Genomic DNA, 26,972 nt, shown 5'->3' on the forward strand with positions numbered 1-26,972 from the left:
AATTGAGTGTGCAGCATGGTATCTCGTGAGAAGCTAGAAGTGGGTCTGTCAGAGTGCTGGTCCCAGTCTACAAATAACTGCCCTTTTCTGAGCCTTGATTTCTTTACCTAGAAAACATTTTATTTTTTTCTTCAGGGTAAGAGGAGATGACACATTTGAAAAGCACATTGATTTCTTAAGGAGAGGGTCCTACTTGTCCTCTATGCCTGCCTGCCATTTATCCATTTTTTTCATAAATAAACCCATCATTCATTGACTTTCTGAGTTTGGAAGAAAGGAATCTTTTCTAATGCAGACATCTTATTTATAATGCTTATAATTACAGGGAAAGTTGAAGCTTTAGTGACATATTAAGTATATTAGTTGTTCAATAAATGCTTAATGAAATGAAATTTGTTGAGTCTGGCCCATCTGTTTTATGTAGAGAGATCTCTACACATTTTTTTTTTAAATGTTTTATTTATTTATTCATGAGAGTCAGAGAGAGAGAGAGAGCGAGAGAGAGGCAGAGGCAGAGGGAGAAGCAGGCTCCCCGCCTAGCAGGGAGCCCGATGCGGGACTCGATCCCAGGACCCTAGGATCATGACCTGAGCCGAAGGCAGACGCTCAACCATCTGAGCCACCCAGGCGCCCCCTCTACACATTTTTAAGACTTCTGTAAAACTGTAAATATTTTTAGGTTTTCCTTTACCTCGTATAAGACTCTCTTGAAATCAGTTTTATTAGGTAAGATAAATTTACATTCCAGATATTTTATTAATAGTGCTGAAAATTGTTGTCATTTTAGCTCTCATTTAGCACTCACAAATCTGAGTGCCTCTTAGCAATGTTTTTTAACCCTTTCCTTCAAACGAAATCACCCAGGATATAAAAGAGGAGTTCTGGTTTGAAATTATCTGGTTGAAGTAGAGATCTAGGACTAGGGCCCCTTCCTTTTGGCCATCTCCTAGCATGCCTCACTGGTCCCCAAGCCATCTCAGAAGTAGAAAGGAAGAAACCGAGGTTTAGAATGGCTAAATCAAATGATCAAGGTCACACCACAGAGCCAGGCTTAACCCAGTGGCAGACTGCTACAATGGATAGTTACATGTAATGTATGTATTTTATTGTTTATTAAATCTAACATGTTGTTTTCAAGTCCTCTAATAAACTTCATGAGATAAGAACTCTTTCAAATGATATTTGAAATTAATAAAATAATTGTATGTCTTCCAGACTCATCTCATTAGTGCTGCGCTCAAGACCAGTAGTTTTCAGCCTGTTGCTACACCCCCTTCTAGAGTGATGGAAAAGTATTCTGGAAAACCAGACTTTTCTAATCTTGGTAGCAGTGATCTATCTTCACAGAACACATTTGCTTCCAAACAAGGTAAAAATGTGTAGTGCTCCATGAATGAAAAATGTTAGCTATGAATTTTCTTTACAATATGTCAGCCAAAAACTTGTTTACTAGGTAGAAGAAGACTAAGTCTTTGTTTTATAAAATTAGTTCTTTTAGGTTAAGTAATTTTTAGGTCATTTCAAAACTAGTCCAGTCTAGTTAGGGATCATGTCCTACTTTATGGTTTTAATAAATAACCTTCATAAATTGTCAGACGCACTTACAAGTTTAGAAAAACTTTACTCATCTAGTATCAGTGCTTGTAATCAGTTTTCCACATCTCTGACAAACTGTGTATTTTCCATTTTTCTTGATTCTGTGAGGAGCGAAACAACCTGAGTACAGTAATAAACTATTTCTAATTATTTTTAGTTAGTAATGTAAGTTTGCCAATTTAATAGAATTTTAAAAATCTTTATTTATAGTAACAAAGGAATGCATAGTGTATTTGTATTAAACTTCTGGAATTTAAAATAAATGAATAAATGGGGTTCCTGGTGACTCAGTCAGTGGAGCGTCCGACTCTTGATCTCAGCTCAGGTCTTGATCTCAGGGTTGTGAGTTCAAGTGCCACATTGGACTCCATGCTGGGTGTGTAGCCTACTTTAAAAAAAAAAAAAGGTAAAAAAAAAAACCCCACAAATGAATAAATGTGTTTCCAAATTATTGAATGAATCAATGAAAATCAAGGGCTATCCCTTTAATGATATACAGATCCATGTAGTACAATATCCCCAACATTTGATTTGTTAGACCGTTGTTGTATTACAGACATATTGAAGAGTCCTTATACTTGTAAATTGCTTTATGTTTTTCCACAAATGAGTGGTCCTTACAAAACTGTTGTGAAAGTGGCATGAGTCAATTTTTAAGTTGAAATCGAGGAAGATGAAGCACAGGAAGGTTATGACTTGCCTGCTCCAGGTTACCTGACTTGAGGGTGGGTTTGTCAGAGCTACAGCCCCAACTCAGGGTTCAGTATGACCTAGCCATATGCTTTCAATAGAAGTGGACACTTATTTCATACTTAGTTCTGAAGACTTATTTGCTCATAATTTTTTTTTAGACTTGAGTTTTAAGGGGAAAAAATGTATGTTTTATTGGTTATATATTGAATTGGTTTCTTTGTATGTCTTAGGGACAGTAAAAGAAATAAAAGGAAAAAATAAGTAAATTTAAACTTCAACAGGTTAAACTTTATTATTCAATACTTTTTCTTGGGCATACACTATTTTTATATACTGCAATTTAGCATAGATATAATTTTGTACTGCTTTTTTACTAGCATATCAAAAGTATTCCCCATGTTTTACATAATTATCTTCATAATATTAATTTTTTAAAGATTTTATTTATTTATTTGAGAGAGAGAGAGTGAGCGAGAAAGCACAAGTGGGGTGGGGGGGAGGCAGAGGGAGAAGCAGACTCCCCTCTGAGCAGATATGGGGCTCGATCCCAGGACCCTGGGATCATGACCTGAGCTGAAGTTGGACACTTAACCGACTGAGCCACCCAGGCGCCCCCATAATATTAACTTTTAATGATGAAAGGATAGTCACAATTTACTTTTTCCTGTTGCTGGGCATTTAGGCGATTTTAGGGTTTTTTCTTTATAAACAATACTCTGATAAAATCATATATTTAATGTTTTCTTTCTTCTAGGTTATTTCCTTAGGATAAATTCCCAAGAGTGAGATTACTAGATCAAAATATATGAAAATTTTAAGACTTCCTATACTTAGTGCCAGATGGTTTTATTAGTTCTCATTACCATGAGTAGTGTCTGGCTATGCCATTTTCGCCACAGCTTAAATAGCACTGAGTATTGTCATATTGATTTTTTTTCTTGTTTATTAGCTGTAAGTGTAAAATTTTTATAGCCCAGATTTTGATTTCTAGTGAGTTATTTCTATGTACTTCTTAATTTGCATAGCCTATATAATTTTAGTTTTATTTTTAAAATATGGGGAAGAGAAACACTCTACAAATTAAAGTTTTTTTTTTTTTTAATAAGTTTAATTTATTTTCTTTATTTTCTATTAAAGCACCTTCTGGAGAGGTTGAAGATATGAGTTTTGATAAACAGAAATCTCCTTTGGAGACACCAGCACCTCGCAGGTTTGCTCCTATACCTGTTTCAAAGGATGATAAAATATCAAAGAGGGAAGATCCTAAAGAAGAAAAAGAAAATATGGAGATGTCAGGTCATACAGGTAATAAAGCAATCATAACTAGCATCTACTACTTTTATTAGACCTACCTCAAATTAGGAACAGATTTCCATACTCCTGATTTCTTATTCTCTTATGTGCCTAGTAGTAACTAATGTAGGATGTCTATTTTTAGTATTTTTCTTTAAATGATACTTAACTGGTGGGGCACCTGGGTGGCTCGTTCGGTTGGGTGTCTGCCTTTGGCTCAGGTCACGATCCCGGGGTCCTGGGATCGAGCCCCACGTCGGGATTCTTTGCAGGAGGTAGAGGTATACAGTTACAATTATTCTGATTATTTTGTATAGGTTATTACTTAAACCTTTAATGAACAAGTTTTGTTATTAATAAAAAATAATGCTTTTCTAAAGGTAAGGCTGATCATTTTAGAGCGTGTTTCCTCATATTGTTTTTAGGTGTGAATTTCAATAGTAAAACTCAGAGAAATTTAACATTTATTACTGTGTTCAGTTGGAAAAAGTATTATAGTATTAACTATTTAATAGGGAACAAGAACTTTTATAAGTGACCTGAACTAATAATTTGTTACAGACCCTTAAAGCCCTTGTAGTAAAAGTAAGTGAAAGTGTTAAATATAAGCTTTTATTCTTGGAATCACTTAAATACATTTGAGTCTTGTCTTGGATACATTTAAAGGGTTTTAAGGATACTAAACTGTTTAATAACAAACCAACCTCACCTAAAGATAAAAGTTATTATGTAACCTCGTTAAAGATGAGGTTAAAGGGAAGATTTAACTAACAGTTGCTGTAAAGAAACACTCAAACATCCCTTTAACTATTGATAAAAATCATGCAATTTACTGGGCTTTGTGATGATGACATTTCTCATCAAATTCCTTTTTTATGTGATGGAAATAAATTCAGGCCTAAAATTTTACCAGTGTAGTTTTCATGAGTTATAAGTATTTGGTTTTATTTGAAGAGCATATTTAAAACCTACATTCTAGATTGAATTGAGTAGATAGATAATCATCCTAAGAAGCTAATCAAGTACAAATATATGTGAGCTATTATATAAAAAAGAAATGAATTAGTACTTGAAAAATGGTACTATATTTCTTTTATTGCAGGAAATGTAAGACTGTTGGAACAGATTTTGAATAACCATGATTCTTTGACAAGAAAAAGTGAATCTTCAGATAAAACCTTACTAACTAGGTCAAAAATAGGATGGAATCCTGAGAAGAGAGACAGGTAAAAAACAAGAGATTGGAATAAAAGCTATATTGAAAAGAGCTTTGTTTAGGGGCACCTGGGTGGCTCAGTCAGTTAAGTGTCTGCCTTCTGCTCAGGTCATGATGCCAGGGTCCTGGGATGGAGCTCCACATCCGCTGGGAGACTTTTTCTCCCTCCCCCCCTCCCCCCCCCCCCCCTCCCCCCCCCCCACGCCCTTCCTCCCCGCTCATGCTCTCTCTCACTATCTCTCTCAAATAAATCTTAAAAAAAAAAAAAAAAGAACTTTGTTTATATTTCTAAAATTTCTTTAGGAATTTTGATAAATCTATAGCATTGCTTTTAAAAGTTACCTTAGAGGGCAGTCTGGGTGGCTTGGTAGGTTAAGCGTCTTCAGCTCAGGTCATGATCTCAGAGTCCTGGGATCAAGCCCTGCATCCAGCTCCCTGCTCAGAGGGAATATGCTTCTCCCTCTCCCTCTGCCCCTCACCACCACTTGTGTGCTCTCTCTCTCGCTGTCTCTCAAAGAAATAAATCAAATCTTAAAAAAAAAAAAGTTATCCTAGATTTACTATTTTCTGCTGCTAATATATCTATCCCTTTCTTATAGTTATAAAATGAATGTATCTTAATTTCTCAAAATGCAGATTAATTCTAATGAATGCAGATTATTTATTTTTATTTTTATTTATTTTTTTAGAGAGAGAGATAGAAGGCGTGCTTGAGGTGGGGGAAGGGATGGGCAGAGGGAGAGAGAGAATCTTAAGCAGGCTCCACCCCCAGCATGGATCCCACAGAGGGGCTCCATCTCATGACCCTGAGATCCTGACCTGAGCCAAAATTAAGACTTGGATGCTTAACTGACTAAGCCACCCAGGAGCCCCCAGATTATTTCTGATGAAATGATATTTGAGATTTGCTTCAAAAATAATCCAATGCAGGATAGAGGAAACTGGTTTGAGAGTATGGATAAAATGAGGATAGCCATGAGTTAATGATTAATGTAAATAGGGGTATTGGAGCTCATCATACTGTTCTTTCTACTTTTGTGTATGCCTGAAATTTTACATTCATAGTTTTTAAAAAATCAAGTACATCTAGGTCATGATAATTTTATTTGTCTTCAATGTCATGGAAACTGTGATAATAAAAACTAAAAAGAAGCCACATTTTTAGTATTTTCATGTGAAGACTGCAGTTTTAGGCCGTTTGCTTTTAACGTAATTACTGATAAAAGATTTATGTCTGCCTTGTTGCTATGTGTTTTCTATATGTCTTGGTATTTTTTAATTCCACTATTTCTCTATATTGTCTTCTTTTATATTAAGTAGACATTAATTTTCTTGTTTCTTTTACTATACTTTCTGATTTGTTTTCGGAGTGATTGCCCTAGGGATTATAATTAACATCTTAATTTAAAACAATCTAGTTTGGATTAATATCAATTTGATTTCAATAGGATTCACAAACTTTGTTCCAATATAGCTTCTTCCCTTCCCCTTCCTTCCCGCTGTTATTGTAATACATATTACATTGGTGTACATTATAAGCCCATCTATATGGTTTGGTAATTAATGCTATATGCAGTTGTCTTTTAAATCAGATAGGAGAAGAAAAGAGTTATAAACAAAAATATATTTTATACTGTTTTTATATTTACCTATATAGCTAAACTTTACCAGTACTCTTTATTTTTTCATATGTATTCAAGTTAATTTCTAGTATCCTTTTATTTGACCTTGAGGGACCCCCCCCCCTTTTTTTTCCAAATTTTTATTTAAATTCTAGTTGTTAACATACAGTGTAATACTGGTTTCAGGAGTAGAATTCAGTGATTCATCCCTTACATGTAACACCCAGTGCTCATCATAACAAGTGCCCTCCTTAATCCTCATCACCCATTTAGCTCATCCCCCATGCATCTCCCTCCATCAACCCCTGAGGGATTCCCTTTGGTATTTCCTTCAGGGTAGGTCTGCTAGTGATGAATTCTGTTTTGTTTACCTAGGACTGTCTTATTTCATCCTTTACTTTTTTTTTTTTTTAAGTATAGTTGAAACACAATGTAACATGAGTTTTAGGTGTACAACAGTGATTCAGCAGCTCTATATGTAATGCTCTCCTAACCACAAGTGTAACTATAGTCAGTCACCATACAGTGCTGCTACAGGACTACTGACTCCATTCCCTGAGCTGTACCTTTCAGCCCCATGGTTTATTCATTCCATAAGTGGAAACCTGTACCTTTCTCTCCCATTCACCTCTTTTTGCCCATCCCCCTGTCTCCCTCCCCTCTGGCAACCACCACTTTGTTCACTGTATTGATGGGTCTGTTTCTGCTTTATTTGTTCATTTGTTGTGTTTTTTAGATTTCATATATAAGTGAAATCATATGGTATTTGTCTTTCTCCGTCTGACTTATTTCACTTAGCATAGTACCCTCTAGGTCCATCCATGTTGTTGCACATGGCAAGATTTCATTCTTTTTTATGGCTGAGCAATATTCCGTTGTGTGTGTGTGTGTGTGTGTATATATATATATATATGACACCTTCTTTATCCATTCATCTATTGATGGACTCTTAGGTTGCTTCCACATCTCGGCTATTGTAAATAATGCTGCAATAAACATGGGGTGAATATATCTTTTTGAATTAGAGTTTTTTCCCCTTTGGGTAAATGTCCAGTAGTGGAATTATTGGATTGTATGGTATTTCTACTTTTAATTTTTTGAAGAACCTTCATACTGTTTTCCACAGTGACTGCACCAATTTACATTCCCACCAACAGTGTACAAGTGTACTTTTTCTCCACATCCTCACCAACATTTGTTATTTCTTCTTTTTGATACAAGCCATTTTGACTGGTGTAAGGTGATAATCTCAATGTGGTTTTGGTTTGCATTTCCCTGATGTGATCATCTTTTCATGTGTCTGTTGGCTATCTGTATGTCTAAAATGTCTGTTCAGGTCCTCTGCACAATTTTTTTAGTGTTGAGTTGTATAAATTCTTTTTTTTTTTTTTTTTGACAGTTGTATAAATTCTTATAGCTTGGATATTAACCACTTATATATCATTTGCAAATATCTTCTCCCATTCAGTAGGTTGCCTTTTCATCTTGTTGATGGTTTCCTTCACTGTGCAAAAACTTTTTATTTTAGTATAGTCTCAGTAGTTTATTTTTGCTGTTGTTTCCCTCGCTTCAGGAGACATATCTAGAAAAATGTTGCTAAGGCCAATATCAGACAGATTACTGCCTCTGTTTTCTTTTAGGGGCTTTATGGTTTTAGGTCTCATATTTAGGTCTTTAATCCATTTTGAGTTTATTTTTGTGTATGGTAAGAGGTGGTGCAGTTTCTTTTTTTTACATGTAGCTGTCCAGTTTTCCTAGCACTATTTATTGATACTGTCTTTTCCCCATTGTATATCCTTGCAGGTTTTTAAAAAATTTTATTTATTTAGTTGAGAGAGAGAGAGAGGGAAAGCATGAGCAGGGGGAGGGGCGGAGGGAGAAGCAGGCTCCCCGCTGAGCAGTGAGCCAGATGTAGGGCTTGATCCCAGGACCCTGAGATCATGACGTGAGCTGAAGGGAGATCCTTACCTGACTGAGCCACCCAAGCACCCCTCTTACCTCTTTTATCATAGATTACTTGACTATATAAGTGTAGGCTTATTTCTAGACTCTCTATTCTATTGATCTGTGTGTCTATTTCTAGTTTTAAAGGGTAGTTTTGCTGGGTATAGAATTTTTGAGGGGCATCGGGTGGCTCAGTTGGTTGAGCATCCAACTCTTGGTTTCTGCTCAGGTCATGATCTCAGGGTTGTGAGATTGAGCCTTGTGTCAGGCTCTGCATTCAGTATGGAGTCTGCTGGAGATTCTCTTCCTCTTCCTCTGCTTCTCTCTCTCTCTCAAATAAGTAATCTTTAAAAAAATTTTTTTGCTTGTTGTTTTTTTTTAAGATTTTATTTATTTATTAGAGAGAGAGAGTGAGCGAGAGAGAAAATACAAGCAGGGAGAGGGGCAAAGGGAGAGAGAGAATGGATGCAGGGCTCCATCCCGGGACCCCAGGATCAGGACCTGAGCTGAAGGCAGACGCTTAAGTCAGTGAACCACCCAGGCACGCCTGCTTGTCATCCTTTTTTCTTTCAGCACTTTGAATATGTCAGCACTGCCTTCTAGATTCAGTGTTTTTTTTATAAGAAATCAGCTGTTAATCTTATTGAAGAATCCCTGTATATGATGAGTTATTTTTCTCTTTCTGCTTTCAAAATTCTCCCTTTATCTTAGGCATTTGACAGTTTGACTATGATGTATCTAGGTGTGGCTCTCTCTGAGTTTATCCTCCGGAAGTTTTTTGAGCTTCTTGGATGAGTGGATTAATATTTATTAAACTTTGGACTTTTTTGGCCACTATTTCTTTATATAGTTAAATAGAACAATAACCTTTCTCTTCTCCTAGGACTATGTTGTTTATTGGTATTCTTAATGGTATCTCACAGATCTGTGAGGCTCTTAACTTTTCTTCATTCTTTTTTTTTTTTTTTCTCTTTCTCAGATGGGATAATCTCAATAATTTATCTTTAAGTTCATGGATTCTTTTTTCTGCCAACTCAAGTATGCTGTTTAGCCCCTCTATTGAAGTTTACATTTCAGTTATTGTATTTTTCAACTCCAGAAATTCTGTTTAAATTTTCTTTGTTTTAAATAGTTTCTATCTCTTTATTGATATTCTTTACTTGGTGAGACCTCATTTTTATGCTTTCTTTTAATTCTTTGAACATAGTTTCCTTTAGTAATAGCTAATTTATAGTCCTTGCCTAATAAGTCCAATATTTGGAATTCCTCAAGCCCAGTTTGTATTGACTATGCTTTTTCCTGTGTATTAGCTATACTTTTTTGTTTCTTTGTGTGTCTCATAACTTTTTATTGAAAATTGGACATTTCAAATAATACAGTGTGGCAACTCTGGAAATCAGATTCTTCCATCCCCTAGGGTGTGTTGTTGCTGTTTGTGTAGTGACTTTCCTGGGGGAGTTCTGTAAGGTGTGTGTTCTTTGTCGTATGTGGTGGGTCTCTGTTTGGTGAGCTAAGTCTGCTAATGATTAGAAAGAGACTTCCTTAACTACCTTGAACCTGTAAGTCTCTCTCTGAGTGTCAAGGGGCTGTGTGTGTGTGTGCGCATGTGTGTGCGCACACACATGTGCATGATTGCATGTGTGTGGTGTTAGGGCACACCTTCAGTGCTCTGGCACTTTATAAGTCTGTCTTAACCTTAACTTGCACAGAGCCTCAATGTCAGCCAGACATTGGCTTTTCTCAGATCTTGCTTGGGCATTCACAGAGCTCTGTACATTCACATGGTATTCTAGATCCCCAGTAATGTGTTAGGGATTTTCAAAGTTCCACCATGGACATCTCATTCCCCTGAGTTTTTGTTTATTGGCATCCCTCTTGTTTGCCTCAACTGCTGTAGCCACCTCAGGCAGCTGAGATGTTAAACACTTGCTGCTATTTTCAAAAATTGACCTGTAGTTAGGGTTTCTCACTGAGCTAGCCCTAAGCCAGGTCATATAAAGAGCAACCCTGTGAATGGGACTTTCTGAGAAGCTCCAAACCTGTTCTGCCCTTTCGAGTGGTTGTTAGGCTGTTGGTTTTCATAGCTACAAGGGTTGTGAAGCTGTTAATTTTCAAGGCTGCCAGAGAGTTGGGGAAAGGGTTCTTGGAGTGAGGCAAATTAAAAATGCATAAAGCTTGCTGTTCTTACTGAAAGTCATTTTCTTGATTAAATATTCCTTGAGTTGTTGGTAGCCTTTCATTTCCAGAGTTCTGAAAAAGCTGATTTTGACCATTTTTGCTAGTGTTCTCTTTGCTCTTATGGAGGAGTAGATTTTTAGAGGTCTTATTCCACCCTTCTAGAAGAGCTTCTGGACGTTCTCTTCTTCAAAGCAAAACCTTTTTCTGCTCTTTTTCTACTATGCCTAAACCAGTCTGGTCAGAGTAATTTTGTATCTTGTGATTTTCTGTGTTTGATATGTTTAATCACTTAACTGATTAATTTCATTGTACAGTTTAATAATACACCATTTAGTACTGTATAACTAAGAAGGTATCACAGATTTATGTATTCAAATGTTCACAATTTATGACAATTTAGGAAACTTTATTTTTAAATCTTTCATAGCATTGACACTTTATCCTCTCAAAGATTTCCTTCCTGTGAAGAACTAGGAGCAGCTAAATTGACTGTACAGAGGTCTGATGATTTTCTTCATGATCCTGGCCAAAAGAGGAAAGAAACAAATGGTATACTCCAGGTAAAGTGGAAACAGGATATTAAAATTGATGATGATGAGTAATATAGAAGTTATCAGGACAGAAAGCAAACAGAAAGATGAAGACAAAGTACTGAAAAAGAAATGTTAACTTAGTCTGTTTTCTTTACAAAACTTTTCCAGAAGCCCTCACTAAGTGATCTCTACTCATGGCTCCTTGGCCACTGCTAGCTTTCCAGCTTCTATTGGAGAGGAGAAAAAGGGGAAAGAGAACTGTAAATGACCCTGTTTATCCAGTCCAAAGTGTCTGCCATGCCTACCTAGAGCCAACTTGCTCTTATATTGTTTTAGCTTTCTTTCCCATATAATAACTTTTATTGGCCACTGGACTGCCCAGCACTTCCGTGGACTTCCCAGCCCTCTTTCACTTAACATTCACATTAGTACTTCTAAATGGAAAGAAACCTTAATTGCTAACTTTATTTTTTTATTTTTATTTTTAATTGAAGTACAATTGACATACAATATTATATTAGTTTCAGGTGTACAACATAGAGGTTCAACAAATATACATTATGAAATGCTAACCATAATAAGTGTAGTTACCATCAGCCCAGTACTGTTTTATAGCTCTTCAATTTGACAAATTGAGTCCTTAGAATATATTGGCATAGTGTATGGCCCCAACTATAGTTATAGCTCTTGTTTGCATTAAAATAATTAATATGAACTTTATATGGTAACATTTTTGCCTTTTTTTCTTTTAAGCCAAAAGAATCTCTGATTATGTCAAGGCTTGCTGATCTTCCACAGAATTCCATTAAGCTTCAAACAGCCAGTAAAAGATCCATCTTGAAAGATGCTGAGAAGATTTTGAGAGGAGTACAAAACAATAAAAAAGTCCTTGAAGAAAACCTGGAAGCTATTATTCGTGCAAAAGATGGTGCTGCCATGTATTCGTTTATCAATGCTCTGTCTACTAATAGGTAAGACAGGATGTTGGCATCCCAAGGCTGTCTATGAAACTGCCAGTTGTATAGGCTTTCTTAATTGTTTTTCTATGTGCTTCATTTTGCTCAATGTGTTTCAGTGTTTTGAAAAGGTCCTTTATTTCCCTTGACAATGTGGACTCACTATAAAGTTAGAATTTAGATATATACATGTTGCTATTACTTTTTACAGATGTAAAATTTTACTTTAAATTTTTTTTTTCTCTCTTTGGTATATATCTTCTGGGATCTATTCAAACATCCTTCAAACATTTGATGAAAACTAGTAACATTGGTTTTTCCTTTTCAGATGAAGGCTATTGGGCTACACAGTAGATTTAAAACTGGATAAGAGTCCTGATCTAGGTCCTATTCTCAGAACATTAAATGCTAATTTAAGACAATTCTTTTTTTCCCTTCTGTAGAGAGATGTCAGAGAAGATCCGGATCAGAAAGACAGTGGATGAGTGGATTAAAACTATTTCTGCAGAAATTCAGGTAGGTATTGGAAAAAACAGAATTAAGAGAATTCTCAAGAGATAATTTCTAAGTATCATACTTACTCTCAAAACATTCCTTATTATAAATCTATTTACAATTTTTCATTTCATTCTGTTATTCTTTACTTAGTAATGAGTTTCATTTTACTTAGCAAGTGCTTCTTCTCATAAATTATGGCTTTTATGTGGCAGATTGTTGGACAATAAATAAAATATGAGTAATTTGAAAGAAAATTTAGCAAAAGCATTTAGAGAAGAAAAAAGTACACTTAAAAAACATTTCAAGGCAGCAGATTTAGAAGCACTGGCTTGCCAAAGTAAAAACACCAAAGTTATTTAAAGGGAAAATACCCGACATGATTTCTAAGATTACTACATTTACAGAAGTCAGTTCCAGATGGAAAAAGTACCGCTTTATTTATTTATTTATTTATTTTTACATTTGTTATTTTTATTTTTTTAATTAATTTTTTTTAAATTTTATTTTATTATTTTATGTTAGTCACCATACAGTACATCATTAGTTTTTCATGTAGTGTTCCACGATTCATTGTTTTCGTATAACACCCTATGCTCCATGCAATACGTGCCCTCCTTAATACCCATCACCAGGCTAACCCATCCCCCCACCCCCCTCCCCTCTAGAACCCTCAGTTTGTTTCTCAGAGTCCATAGTCTCTCAAAAATATGGAACGCTTCACGAAAAAGTGCCACTTTATCACATCCCAAAGCTCATGGTGGATCTTCAGAAATTAGCGTTACAAAAATCTAGGAGAGTTGTTTTTATTAGAGGGTCAGTAGTTTAAAGAAATTCTTAAAATGTATACATTGGAGGGAGCAGAACTAGACAAAGTAACCCTGTTACTTTCATCTTTGGGTGCAAAGTGTTTTTTTCTGACTGTGAGATGTGTGTATATGCTTCTTCACAATGGTAGCAAGACGATGTGTCGGTTCAGTTTCCACAGCAATAAATGCTAAAATGTATTTTTAAACTTTATTGTTTAAGAATATATATCTCTAATGTTATGAAGAAATGTTATTATCTACAATGTGATGCACCAAAAAAAAAAAAATTAAATGGAAGAGTTGGAGATTAATTTTGGCTCTGCAGACAACTGGCAATGTCTTCTATTATACTGTGAATTCATTACAAAGTATGTTTGTTTAAATCTTCAAGCTATTTTAATTTATAAAGATTTATTACAGAGTTTTATTGCAAAGTTATTTACTTTTTGAAATTTATTTTTTTTAATTTAACTTTTTGAACATTTACTCTAGTCCTATGGTTCAAACATCAAAAAATGTAAGATTTATAATAAAAAATTTCCCTCCTACTCTTGTACCTCATCTACTATTTCTCATTCCCCCTGCTCCATAAGGCACTAATCTTTTTAGTTTTTGTTTATTCTTCCAGAGAGTTTTTATTCATATGTAAGCTGTTATAATTTATTTACAAAGCATTTAAAACTGCGAAAGTATATTTCTATAATAACAGAAAATAAATTCTAATACTTTAGATGTGAAAGCACTACTTGGATATGTTTTAAGTAATTTAAATTTTGGTTATGTTAAGGATGAACTGTCAAGAAAAGATTACGAACAAAAGAGATTTGATCAGAAGAATCAAAGGACCAAGAAAACTCAGAATATGAGTAAAGATATTAAAACTAACATGCAAGACAAAACAGTAAACAATTCTGTAATTCAAAGAAAACGTTCTCAAAAACAAAAAGAAGAGGGTTTTAGAAATCCACCCATGAGGAGCATGCCTGCTTCAAACCTACAGAAAGAGAGAAAAGAGGTAAGATACTACTCTGGTTTTGTGACATGAAGGTTGCATTATAATTAATTATTTCATTTCCTTTAAGTTATAAATAATGAAGTGAATATGAAAATGTTTTAAAAACACGAAGGACTACATAAATGTAAACTGTCTTTAAACTACTGATATTTAGTATTTTGGGAATTCATTATATGGGAAGCAGTGCACAAAATACAGTTTCTTCCCTCTGAGATCTCACGCTTAGAATCATAATATTTTAGTTATAGCAAATGTATCTAGAGATCATCTAATCCAAAAATGAGATTCTCTATAGTTTGTGCTACTCAAAATTGTATTTCATCTTTATATGTATATATGTGAATATACATATTTTTTGTTTATTTTTCAGTTTAACAAATGTGTAGAGTGCCTACTGATTGTGAGGTTTGGTACTAGATGCTGTGGAGGGTATGTTTTTGGCTGCTTTAGTTAGGCTGTAACTTTCTTAATAACAAACATGGATTGTTGGGCACATTAATAAAGCATCTAATTCAGTGCTGAGCACTTAGTAGATCCTCAATAAATGCTACCTTGTTGTAGTATTTAGATTATGATTGAAGGCGGGATCAGAAAATCATTTAAAGACTTGATTTATGTTATATTATTGTGATTGAATATAATAAGTGTATCAAATATGTCTAAACCTTACTTTTTGGTGCTGAAAATATGCTTAGTAGTATAAGAACCTTTGTGTTTTTTGAGTGGATGATTTTTATATTTACCTTTCATGTTTTTGAAAACCATAAATCATTAAAGCTATAGTTTGAAAATTAAATCTAGAATTTAAGAGCCATTTAAAATAGAGGACTTTTGTGACCTGATAATTCTTATTATAGTACTTAAGCTGGCCAAAGAAGGCTTTAGAAAATTGAGGTGTGTTTGATGACTATTTCTTTGGTGAGTTGAATAACTTTGTGTACTTAGGGATTTTTGAAAGCAACCACAGTGGTACAAGATGAGAATTTTATGTTACAAATTTATGGAAAACCAATTTATCAGGGCCATCGCAGCACTCTTAAAAAAGGACCGTATCTCCGATTTAATTCTCCATCTCCTAAGTCCAAACCACAGAGACCAAAAGTAATAGAACGAGTTAAAGGTAAGGAACCTCATTTTTCTGTGGTAAACCTCATTTTTTATGCTATCAGTTTAATATGTAAAGTTTAACTTTTTCTTTTTTTATGACTCATAAATATGGTTCAAATTATATAATGCTTAGGCATTCTTTCTAAGAGTAGGAAGAAATAGACTACTTCAAGGCATAAAATGGGAATAAGTGGGGAAAAAATATAGACCAGATTCAAGGTATAAGATAGGAATAAGTGGGGGAAAAGGTAGGATTAGGTGGTATCTTCATATAAAGCATGATAAAATTTGCATTTTTGAGATGATATCTTGAACAATTTAAATTATAATCTAGGGAAAGTGGACATTTCCTTGAAGACACTGCTGTATCATATTCTTTACAAAACAATGAAGATCAGCCATATGCTGTATATTATCACAAAAGGACTTATGTAGTAAAGGTGAAAAAAATTTTTTGGTACTTTTGTACACCACTAAAAATAACTTCATTTATTACTGTATGTTTTGACTCACATCTACCATTTCACTAGTACAATATTTATTTATTTATTAAAGATTTATTTATTCTAGATAGAGCACACGTGCGTGCACATGTGTAAGTGGTGGGGAGGGGTGGAGGGGGAGGGAGAAAGATAGAGAATCCTCAAGCAGACTCCCCACTGAGTGTGGAGCCCGCTATGGGGGTTGATCCCACGACCAGAGATCATGATCTGAGCTGAAATCAAGAGTCAAACACTTAACTAACTGAGCCATCCAGGCACTCCTCTCTAGTATATATAAATGTAACTCTTCATTAAATATGGAGTCTGTTGACTGTGGTTACATTTTGAAATTTCTCAGCTTGTACTCTAGCAGCTAGTAAGCTTCAACAGTATGTGATAACTAGTGGACACCAGCTCATTTTGTTTCTTATCCTTTCTGGAAGTGGAGCTGTGGCATTGCTTTAGTTTTCTGTTCCTATCATTTATAAAAGTTAGGTGATAATGTAGGGTGTCAGTTTATCTAGAAATCCTACTGGTGTTATTAAGTATATAGCTTATGGATAATATTGTTTGTTTATTGGTGCTTTGCTATTAACTTATATTTGGGCTTTTGAAAGCCTTTGTAAAAAATAACTTGAGGTCTTAAAATACTTAAAAATCCAAAAATAATTTTAAGTAACTTGTTTAATGGTGGAAGTGACTAAGAACCTGTGGAAACGTGCTTATTCTTGGGCTTAGTGCCTGTTATTTTCTCTTCCTGGAGAGCTTTTCCCTCAGACCTTTGCATGGCTTCCTCTCTCAGCTCTTTGGATCGCTGTTCTTAGAGATTACCTCCTCACAGAGGTCTACCCTGACCATCCTATCCAAAAAATGATCTCCTACATCTCTCTTATCCTCTTCCCCTGCCTTATTTTTCTTAATAGCACTTTTCACAATCTGATGTTATATATATGTTTTTTAACTTTTATTTTTTATATGCTTTTTTTTTTAATTTGAGTATAGTTGACATACAACATTACATTAGTTTCAGGTGTACAACTTAGTAATTTGACAAGGTTATACATTATACTTAGTATACCACAAGTGTAGATACCATCTGTCCTGTTATATTGTTATTACATTGACTGTATTCCTTATGCTCTGCCTTTTATTCCCATAAGTTATTCATTCCATTACTAGAAGACTGGAACTCCCACTCCCCTTCACCCATTTTGTCCAACCCCCTACCCACCTCCCCTCTGGCAACTATCAGTTTATTCTTTGTATTTATAGGTCTGATTCTGTTTTGTTTTTTTTTTTTAACAAAGGAAACTAGTGTTTATTAAGCATTCAAAGCAAAAATAAAAATTTTTCTGTGGGATTGAGGCGTCAATAGAATAATTTTCTATCCTTGCTATAGACATTTTCTCTTGTAACTGGAGATTAATAATTTTATATTTTATTATTTTAAATTTTAAAAATATAGAAAATACAGAAAAAAGCTTTATAAGAAAATATATCCTCTGTAATCTCACTACCAAATCTGGTAAATTTCTGGTATTTTCTTCTGTGTTTACTTGTTTTTTTTTTTTCTTTTTAAATCAGTTTAGTTAACATGTACTGTATTATTAGTTTCAGAGGTAGAGGTCAGTGATTCATCAGTCTTATATAATACCCAGTGCTCATTACATCAAATGCCCTCCTTAACGCCCATCACCCAGTTTCCCCAACCCCCCACCCACCTCCCATCCAGCAACCTCTAGTTGTGTTTCCTAGAGTTAAGAGTCTCTTATGGTTTGTCTCTCTCTCTGTTTTCATCTATTTTATTTTTCCTTCCCTTCCCTTATGTTCATCTGTTTTGATTCTTAAATTCCACATAGAAAAAATAAATTCCACATATGAAATCATATGGTTGTCTTTCTCTGACTGACTTGATTCTGCTTTTTGTTTGTTTTTAGATTCCAGTAAGTGGAATCATATGGTATTTGTTTTTCTCAGTCAGTAATTTCACTTAGAACAATACCCTCTAGGTCTATCCGTGTTTTCTCAAATAGCACAATCTCCTTTTTTATGGCTGCATAATATTCCACTGTATATATATACACCGTATCTTTATCCACTTGTCTGTCGATGGACATTTAATTTGCTCCATATCTTGGCTATTGTAAGTAATGCTACAATAAACATAAGGGTGCATATATCTTTTCAAATTAGTGTTTTCGTTTTCTTTGGTAAATATGCAATAGTGGAATTATTGGATCATATGGTATTTCTATTTTTAATTTTTTGAGGAAAGTTCATACTGTTTTCCACAGTGGCTATATCAATTTACATTCCCACTACCAGTGCATGAGGGTTCCTTTTTTTCCACATTCACTTATTCCTTGTGTTTTTTTAATTTTATTTTATTATGTTATGTTAATCACCATACATTACATCATTAGTTTTTGATGTAGTGTTCCATGATTCATTGTTTGCGTATAACACCCAGTGCTCCATTTAATACGTGCCCTCTTTAATACCCATCACCAGGCTAACCCATCCCCCTCTCCCCCTCCCCTCTAGAACCCTCAGTTTGTTTCTCAGAGTCCATAGTCTCTCATGGTTTGTCTCCCCATCCGATTTCCCCTCTTCATTTTTCCCTTCCTACTATCTTCTTTTTTTTTTTTTTAACATATAATATATTATTTGTTTCAGAGGTACAGGTCTGTGATTCATCAGTCTTACACAATTCACAACGCTCACCATAGCACGTACCCTCCCCAATGTCTATCACCCAGCCACCCCATCCCTCCCACCCCCCACCACTCCAGCAACCCTGTTTGTTTCATGAGATTAAGAATTCCTCATATCAGTGAGATCATATGATACATGTCTTGTGTTTTTTATTTTAGCCATTCTAACAGGTGTAAGCTAATAATCTTATTGTAGCTTTGACATGAATTTCCCTGATGATGAGTGATATTAGCATCTTTTCATGTGTCTATTGGCCAACTGTATGCTTTCTTTGGAAAAAGGTCTGATGTTATATTTTTGTTTATTGATTGTTTTCCTTACTAGACTGTAAACTCTATGAGTACAGTTGGTTTATTCGGTACTGTATTTCCTGTGTCTGGAGCAATGCCTATGAAATGCTGAAAACATATATTTTAAATGAACATTCAAGAAAAAAAACTCATTTAAGTGAATGAATGAATGCAAGACAACAGAATGAGAAAATATAAATGTGATACTAAAATGTTTCTTCCTGGGATCATGAAGCTATATTTAAAAGTCTAGATTCATAAAATTACTTGCATATTAAAAGTAAAAATGTAGTAATGTCAGGAATTTATTTAGAAAATAGTTTCTTTTCCTTTATACTTTTACTTTTCTTCACTTTCCTTAGGTTCCATAGAAATCAGACAAATTTCTAAGTTTTTAAGAATTCACGATTCAGGAGTACCTGCCTGGCTCAGTTGGAAGAGCATGTGACTCTTGATCTCAGGGTCGTGAGTTTGAGCCCCACATTAAGTGTAGAGATTACTAAAAAAAATAAACTTAAAAAAAAGAATTCAGGATTTAATGTCTATATGGATTTAATTCATAGGAATAGAAAAAATATAATGATACTAACTCCTGTAAGGTTTTAATAGGTATAGAATTTGACTATCTGTACATAATTTCAAAGGATAAAGGCTGGTTATTCAGAATTATGTCATGAGTAAAGGTGTAATGAGAGAATGAAAAAAAAACCCAATTCCAGGGCGCCTGGGTGGCTCAGTTGGTTAAGCGACTGCCTTCGGCTCAGGTCATGATTCCAGAGTCCTGGGATCGAGTCCCACATTGGGCTCCCGGCTCAGCGGGAAGCCTGCTTCTCCCTCTGACCCTATCCCCTCTCATGCTGTTTCTCTCTCTCTCTCTCTCTCTCACATAAATAAATAAATAAAATCTTAAAAAAAAAAAACAAACCCAATTCCAAATATGATCATTAATTTTTTTGTACCCATAGGGAAAAAATGTAATGAGTTTAATAAATAGTACAGTCTGAATATTCTTCTGAATCTTTTATTCAACATTTTTTCCCTAATCATTAAATCATTGAATCTATCTTGTCATAGTAGTTGTGCAAGTTGTTACATCTATTCAGGGGCTCAGAAACCATGGCCTACAAGTCAGCTGCCTGTTCTTATAAGTAATATTGTAACCTAGCTGCACTCATTTATTTGTGACTGTAGCATGACTTCTTTCATGTTTTAGTGGTGGAATTGAGATGTTGTAGCTGAGACCACATGGCCCACGAAACTAATATGTTTACTATCTGACCTTTCAAGAGAGTTTTTGCCAACCCATGGTTTATGGGTTACTTCTATTTTGGGGCCTTTTAACCTTATAGAATGAGATCTTTCTTTGAGGAAGAGTTCCTGTATTTCTAGCTGGATAGATGTTCAAACTATTTTAAAATCTCTGCCACTGATAATTATTACAGGCACTAAAGTTAAGTCAATAAGAACACAAACTGACTTTTATGCAACAAAACCTGTGAAAATGGATTCCAAACCACAACATCCCGTGACTGCTGTGCTTCCTCCTGGTGATCAGCAGTACTTGTTCAGCCCAAGCAGAGAAATGCCTACTGTTTCAGGTACACTGGAAGGTCATCTAATTCCTATGGCCATTCTTTTAGGTAAGTCCCAACAAAATACACAGCGTGAATTTTAAATTCTTATCAGCAGTGGCAGAACTGCTGATAAAGGATGTAATAGTCTCCTATGTTTTCCTCTCTGTGTTATATCTGTGGGTAGGGCCTCTGAATGTGTCTTCCTCCGTGTAATCGCTGTCTCTGAAATAATAGCTTCCCATTGTAGTTTCAGTCACAGGAAACATTCCTTTGGCATTTTATAATACATTGCTGTAGATGAAACGAAGTAAAAAAAAAGTTTAGATATGTTATAGATTTCATAATAATTAAAGAATTAAAAAAACTTGAGTGGTTTAATGTCATGTCTTAGGCAAAGTACTTTTTTTTTTTTTTAAGATTTTTATTTATTTATTTGACAGAGAGAGAGAGAGATCACAAGTAGGCAGACAGGCAGGCAGAGGGAGAGGGAGAAGCAGGCTCCCTGCTGAGCACAGAGCCCGATGTGGGGCTCGATCCCAGGATCCTGGGATCATGACCTGAGCCGAAGGCAGATGCTTAACCATCTGAGCCACCCAGGCGTCCTGGCAAAGTACTTTGAAGTAATTTTATGTACTTTTGACGTGGTAAGTAAAAATTGCGTGGTTGTGTATTCTAAAACAGTAGTTGGTTATTTACTTATTTGAGGTCTCTCAGACTCATTATTGTAAAAATTTAACAAATCGTTTTTGCTTCTACACTAGCTCTTCAAATCTAGTTAGCTATTTTTTTTCTGTTAGTGTCTTCGCTATTCTTTCTTAAATTTGATGAATGATTTAAATATGAATATTTTCCAACAGAAGAGAGAATTTTTCATTTTTGATATTATGGGTTAATGGCATGTCAACTTGGTAGCTGTGTCTGTTCAAACATGCCTCCTGTTAGTGTAGTAGCTAATACTTACGAAGTCCCTGCTGTGTGCCAGGTACAGATTTAAGCACTTTACATATATGAATTTATTTAATCTACCCTGTAAAACACATGGTAATGAACCAGTTTTATAGATGAAGAAACCAAGGCACAGAGGAGTGTAGTAACTTGTCAAAGGCCACATAACTCAAGTGGAGCTGGGATTCAAACCCAGTCAGTCTGGCTTTAGAGTCTATGCTTTTAATGAGTGCACTGTTCAGTCCCTCTTTATTTTGAAATATAGGAAATAAATGGAACTTGTGAAGTGAAAGGTAAGTTTCTGATAGCTATGATAATTACCAAATAGTGGGAGTACATGCTATTTAGTGGTAGTCAGACACTAGTATTTTGTTGTTGGTTTTATTTCTGTCCATTGTTGCTCTATAAAGATTTGAGAATAAAAATAACACAGTATAACACACTACACTTTAATCTTGGCTTTGCCACTTACTGTTATGACCTTTGGCAAATTACGTTGTTTCTAAACGTGTTTTCTCAACTGTGAAATGTGGATAACATTAATACCTCATAGGCTTATTTTGAGGGTTAGATTAGATAGTGTATGTGAAGTGTCTGGCACACGAGAGTGCCTGATAAGTGTGAATTGCTTCTGAAAGGATGATGTGGTGAGTATGTTGACAGCGGTGATAATAGAAGGAAAGGTGATTGCGGATGGCACTTCCTTTTCAGGTGAGAGAGAATTCAGCCATAAAGATCTGGGTTGTGTATTTGATTTTTCCCTTTATTTCTGAAATAGTTGATTCATCTCTTCCCCAAACTTTTTAGGACAAACCCAAAGTAATAGTGATTCCATGCCACCCCCTTCAGTAATTGTAAACAAGCCACACCCTGTAACAGTGACTACTTCTATTCCTCCATCATCTCGAAAAACGGAAATTGGAATAAAGAAACCTAACATCGCAATTATAGAAATGAAGTTGGAAAAAAAGGATCCTCCTCAGCTTACTGTACAGGTATGTCAAGGTGCATGAATAGAAAATTTTAAGGAAAAAAAATCTTTGGTTAAACTTTAGCACTTAAATTTATTGCATTGCTTCATAAAAAATTTGCTTTCATCATGGGTCTTTTGTTCTTTAAAACTGTGATATTAATGTGATGTCTCTATCCTTGTTCTGTATGATTTAAGCTACTTTTTCTAAGCCAGTGGCTCATATCCAGGTGACATGATGATATTCCAAAGGGAACAATTGAACAGTTTATTATAATTAATTTTAAAAGAATGAGCGTGACTTTAAATATATATAAGATTTGAATGAATGGAAAGAGAACTTATATGTGAAGATTAAATATTCAAGTTGTCAATTCTTCCTAAGTTAATATATAATTTAAGTCAAATTGTAATTTAACCCTCCCCCACCCACACAAACCATGTGTTTAATTTTTTGTTTTTTTTCTTTAACTTAAGGATCATTTTGATGTTTGAAAGAACAAAGGGTTTTTTAGTACTGGACCTGTACAATGAAGTATTTCAGAAATAGCCTTGGTTATTTAAAAAAAAAAATGTAATATGGGACACCTGGGTGGCTCAATTGGTTGAGCATCCAACTCTTGATTTCGGCTCATGTCATGATCTCAGCGTTGTGAGACTGAGCCCCACATTGGGCTTCAAGATGTGCGTGGAGTCTGCTTAAGATTCTCTCTCTCCCTCTGCTCCCCGCCCCCCCACTGACTCGAGTACTCTCTCTCAGCACTCTCTTGCTCTCTCTTAAAAAAAAAAAAAAAAGAATGTAGTATGTGGTAGTTACTTCATGTATTAGTAGTAAATAGGAGTCTTGTCAGTGAAATAATATATGTTGTAATTGGTTAATAATGTGGAGAATAGATCAGTTTTAGACTCTAACCTCCCACTGTATGGCACATGAGTTCTAAATAGGCAACAGGCAAAAGTATAACTGTAAAATGTAAAAACAGCAGAATTAGAAGATAATTGCATGGAATCTTTATCAAAGCTGAAGCTAAGTCTGGATATGAGAGAAGAAAACCTACATATAATAAAAGAATAGATTTGAATCTGTAAAATCTAAAACTGAAGGTAATATAAAACATTCCTATATAAAAAGGAAAACATACAATTAGAACATATGAAAGGAAGATGCTAGAAGGTTAATTTTTAAATCTGAAAACTTCCATAAATTAATAAGAAAGCAGATGCAAATCCAGGAATATTCAAAGAACCTGAGTAGGACCCTACAGAAGAGGAAATACAGTTTATGAGCAAGAAAATGAATAATTTAAATCTTTCTAGTTACTAAGATAATCCAAATTAAAATAACAATAATATGCCTCCATTTAAAAACTTATTGCTGAGACAATTATGTTTTTGATGACATAAATAGAACTCATTTGGACTGCATTTTGGCATTAATTATCAAGAATTTTAAATATTCATGCTCTGTGATTCAGGAAGTTAATCTAGTATCTGGTTGTCTAGCATGATGAAATAATTCAAAGTTTAGGGAGGAGAAAACCCTATATATATGAAGAAGTTATTTGTGGTGATAGGTATAATAGTGGAAATATTAGGAATATCGTTATTGTTTGCCAACAGGAAAATGGTTAAATAATTATGGCATATGTATTGTTGAAATATTATATAGTTATTTAAAATATAATTATTAAGTTTCTGTGGGAGCATGAAAGGTGCTTGTAACCTAGTTAAAATGAGAAATCAGAAATAAATAGTAAAAAGGAAAGGGAAGATTGAAAATAAAGTTATCTTAAGATAGTAGGATTTTATGTGTTCCCCTTTATTTTCTAAATTTTGTAAAATATGCTTTCATAACTTAAAAAATTGTTATCCATTGACTTCTCAATAAAAAGTTAAATATATGTTATTGATGTATAGACTGACAAATATTTCAGTCAAAATGATGAACAGAAAGCTGGATGTTGTGTTTTGTTTTAGGTATTACCCAATGTGGATATTGATAGCATTTCGAATGGTAGTGCTGATGTCGATCTATCTGTGCCTAGTCCCAAAGAAGCATGTCCTCCTCTGAAAACCTTGACACAGGTATTCAGAAATTTATCAGATAGTTTTGAGTAATGTCTGACTACGGAGTTTAACTAATATTATTCCAGGCAAAGTCTTCCACTATATAATCTATTATAATAATTTAGGTTTTGAGGAAAAGATTCAGAATGAATCTAGTATTGCTGATGAACTTGAAAAAGAAAGTTTGTTTAAGATCCTTACATTTATAAACATTGTGAAAGTGATAATTCTCAGTGTAGCTTTTTGGTAATTTAAGTTGTCTCATATGTGAAGAGAGAATTTCTATCTCTTTGGAGAAGAAACTTGATTTAAACAGGAATCACATTATAGTTTTCCTGAATATGAATTTCATAGTGATGTTTGGAGTTCATGTTTTGGGATGTTACTTTGTCAATATAGTATTGATATGCAAAAATAGGCATTTCTCCCTAGTATTTATTTGCTATTGAATAATGAAGCTCTAACTTTACAACACATTGAAATAACACTGTACTGAAATAACACTATAACTTTCCCCAGCTTTCATCTGTTGTAAGAAAATGTGGTCCTCAAGGATACAGTTTTAAGGAGAGGGAAAACACCAACAATTTTTCATGATCAGAAATAGTAAAATAGGGGTGCCTGGGTGACTCAGTCGGTTAGGTGTCTGCCTTCGGCTCAGGTCATGATCTCCGGGTCCTGGGATCAAGCCCCGCGTTGGGCTCCCTGCTCAGCAGGGAGTCTGCTTCTGCCTCTCTCTCTCTGCCCCTCGCCCCGCTTGCACGTCTGGTCTCTCTCAAATAAATAAAATCTTTAAAAAAATAAAATAAAATAGAACTGACCTAAATGGCAATTGTGCCTAATTTAATTTTCTCATCAGTAAATTTTTTTCATCAGAAGTTTATTAAAACATATGGCTACAGGGGTGCCTGGGTGGCTCAGTCATTAAGCGTCTGCCTTCGACTCAGGTCATGATCCCAGGGTCCTAGGATCGAGCCCCGCATCAGGCTCCCTGCTCAATAGGAAGCCTGCTTCTGCCTCTCCCACTCCCCCTGCTTGTGTTTCCTCTCTCGCTATGTCTCTTTCTGTCAAATAAATAAATAAAATCTTTTTAAAAAAAATATGGTTACAAATAATTTTTTGAACTATTTATCATTCTCTCAGGAAGGGGCTAATGTGATTTTGGGGACTAGATTATTCAAGTGAGGCCTAGAGGCTAAATTAGTATAATAACTTTCTAATTTATTTGATTCTGTATCTGTCTTTTTGTGAGTTTGTATATAAGTATACTTACATATTTAACATATAAACACTGTTTTAACTATACGAGAGAAATCATAATCCTATCAACCTGATCAATTGACTTAAGTTGCATTGTTGATGGAGTCATTGACAAAAACTTATATTTAATTTTTGATAACTATTGAAATGAAACCTGATGGCTTGGGTACTGTCTTGGATTTCATTTATTTAATGAAATCAATTCTAAACAGGATTATTAAAAAAATAGGGCCATGTAATTATAAGCTTATGTTATGGGTGGAAATATGATAAATTATGTATAAATTAAAAAGATATTAAGTATAACGAAATCTTTTTGAAAATGCTTTCTTAGACCCCAGAACTTATGAAGGTAGATGAAGAAGAGGTGAAGTTTCCGGGAACGAGCTTTGATGAAGTAATCGATATCATACAGGTAACAAAGCTTAGAAACTGTGAGAAATTAATTTTATATTGTTGGCAAACTTGTTATAATCAATATTATTTCCAGGAGGGTTTTTTTTTTTTGTCAATTCTTCAGATTTTCTGTATAGACAATCAGGTCCTCTGCAAACAAGGACAGTTTTATTTCTTCCTTTCCAACACCTTTTATTTCCTTTTATTGTCTGCTTGCATTAGCAAGGACTTTTAGTACAGTGTTGAAAAGGAATGACAGGAGGAAACATCCTTGCCTTGTTCCTGATAGTTGAGTATGTTTTGACCGTCAATATTATGTTACAGTGCTTTGAGAAACTTCCCTTCGCTTTTGAGCTAATACATTTTTATTTTAAAATTATAAAGTTAGTATTCTATAGTACAGTGTTCTCTTCATCTATATCCTCTAGCTGCCTCAGTGAAACTTAATGATTATCAGACGGTTCCCATCTACATCTCATCTTTCCTGCTTCCTGTTTTCTTCCTTCTTTCCATTTCCTTTGGCTTCCCTCCCTCCAATCTATCCTTTCTTTATTCTGTTACATTGGTCTGTCTGATTTCTGGATTATTGGCAAGATCACCAGTTAGCTCATATTGAGGGAAAAAGTTGTGAGGGGTCTAAAATCCAAGAGAAGAGCCCATATAGCAGGAAGAGCTATAAAAATCATAGAAATGGTAAAATAGAAGAAGGGGGAAAATAAGAGGAAGTAAAATATAAAGGATGGGAGAAAAGATCATAGAACACAGAAACTACTTGAATAATAAAATGTCAGTACCATTTCAAGACATTTGTTCATA

At 34.6% G+C, this 26,972-nt stretch overlaps 1 protein-coding gene across 5 annotated transcripts in view; it reads left to right on the forward strand.

Moving 5' to 3' along the window:
* The window catches only part of KIAA0586 (KIAA0586 ortholog), a 108,350-nt gene that overhangs the window by 12,419 nt on the left and 68,959 nt on the right, over nt 1-26,972 (forward strand). For 3 of the 5 annotated variants that reach the window (XM_032405207.1, XM_032405206.1, XM_032405210.1), the window contains 12 exons: nt 1,216-1,369; nt 3,427-3,594; nt 4,685-4,808; nt 10,970-11,102; nt 11,829-12,046; nt 12,475-12,547; nt 14,123-14,350; nt 15,296-15,470; nt 20,387-20,584; nt 22,271-22,458; nt 24,411-24,518; nt 26,095-26,175. In XM_032405207.1, coding sequence (XP_032261098.1) covers nt 1,216-1,369; nt 3,427-3,594; nt 4,685-4,808; nt 10,970-11,102; nt 11,829-12,046; nt 12,475-12,547; nt 14,123-14,350; nt 15,296-15,470; nt 20,387-20,584; nt 22,271-22,458; nt 24,411-24,518; nt 26,095-26,175 — 1,848 coding nt within the window. The remainder of the gene's footprint in view (nt 1-1,215; nt 1,370-3,426; nt 3,595-4,684; nt 4,809-10,969; nt 11,103-11,828; nt 12,047-12,474; nt 12,548-14,122; nt 14,351-15,295; nt 15,471-20,386; nt 20,585-22,270; nt 22,459-24,410; nt 24,519-26,094; nt 26,176-26,972) is intronic. The other 2 variants (XM_032405208.1, XM_032405209.1) reach the window with 2 other exon arrangements.

This window comes from Phoca vitulina, unplaced genomic scaffold (assembly GCF_004348235.1).
Source record: "Phoca vitulina isolate PV1807 unplaced genomic scaffold, GSC_HSeal_1.0 scaffold7, whole genome shotgun sequence".
Classification (NCBI taxonomy): domain Eukaryota; kingdom Metazoa; phylum Chordata; class Mammalia; order Carnivora; family Phocidae; genus Phoca; species Phoca vitulina.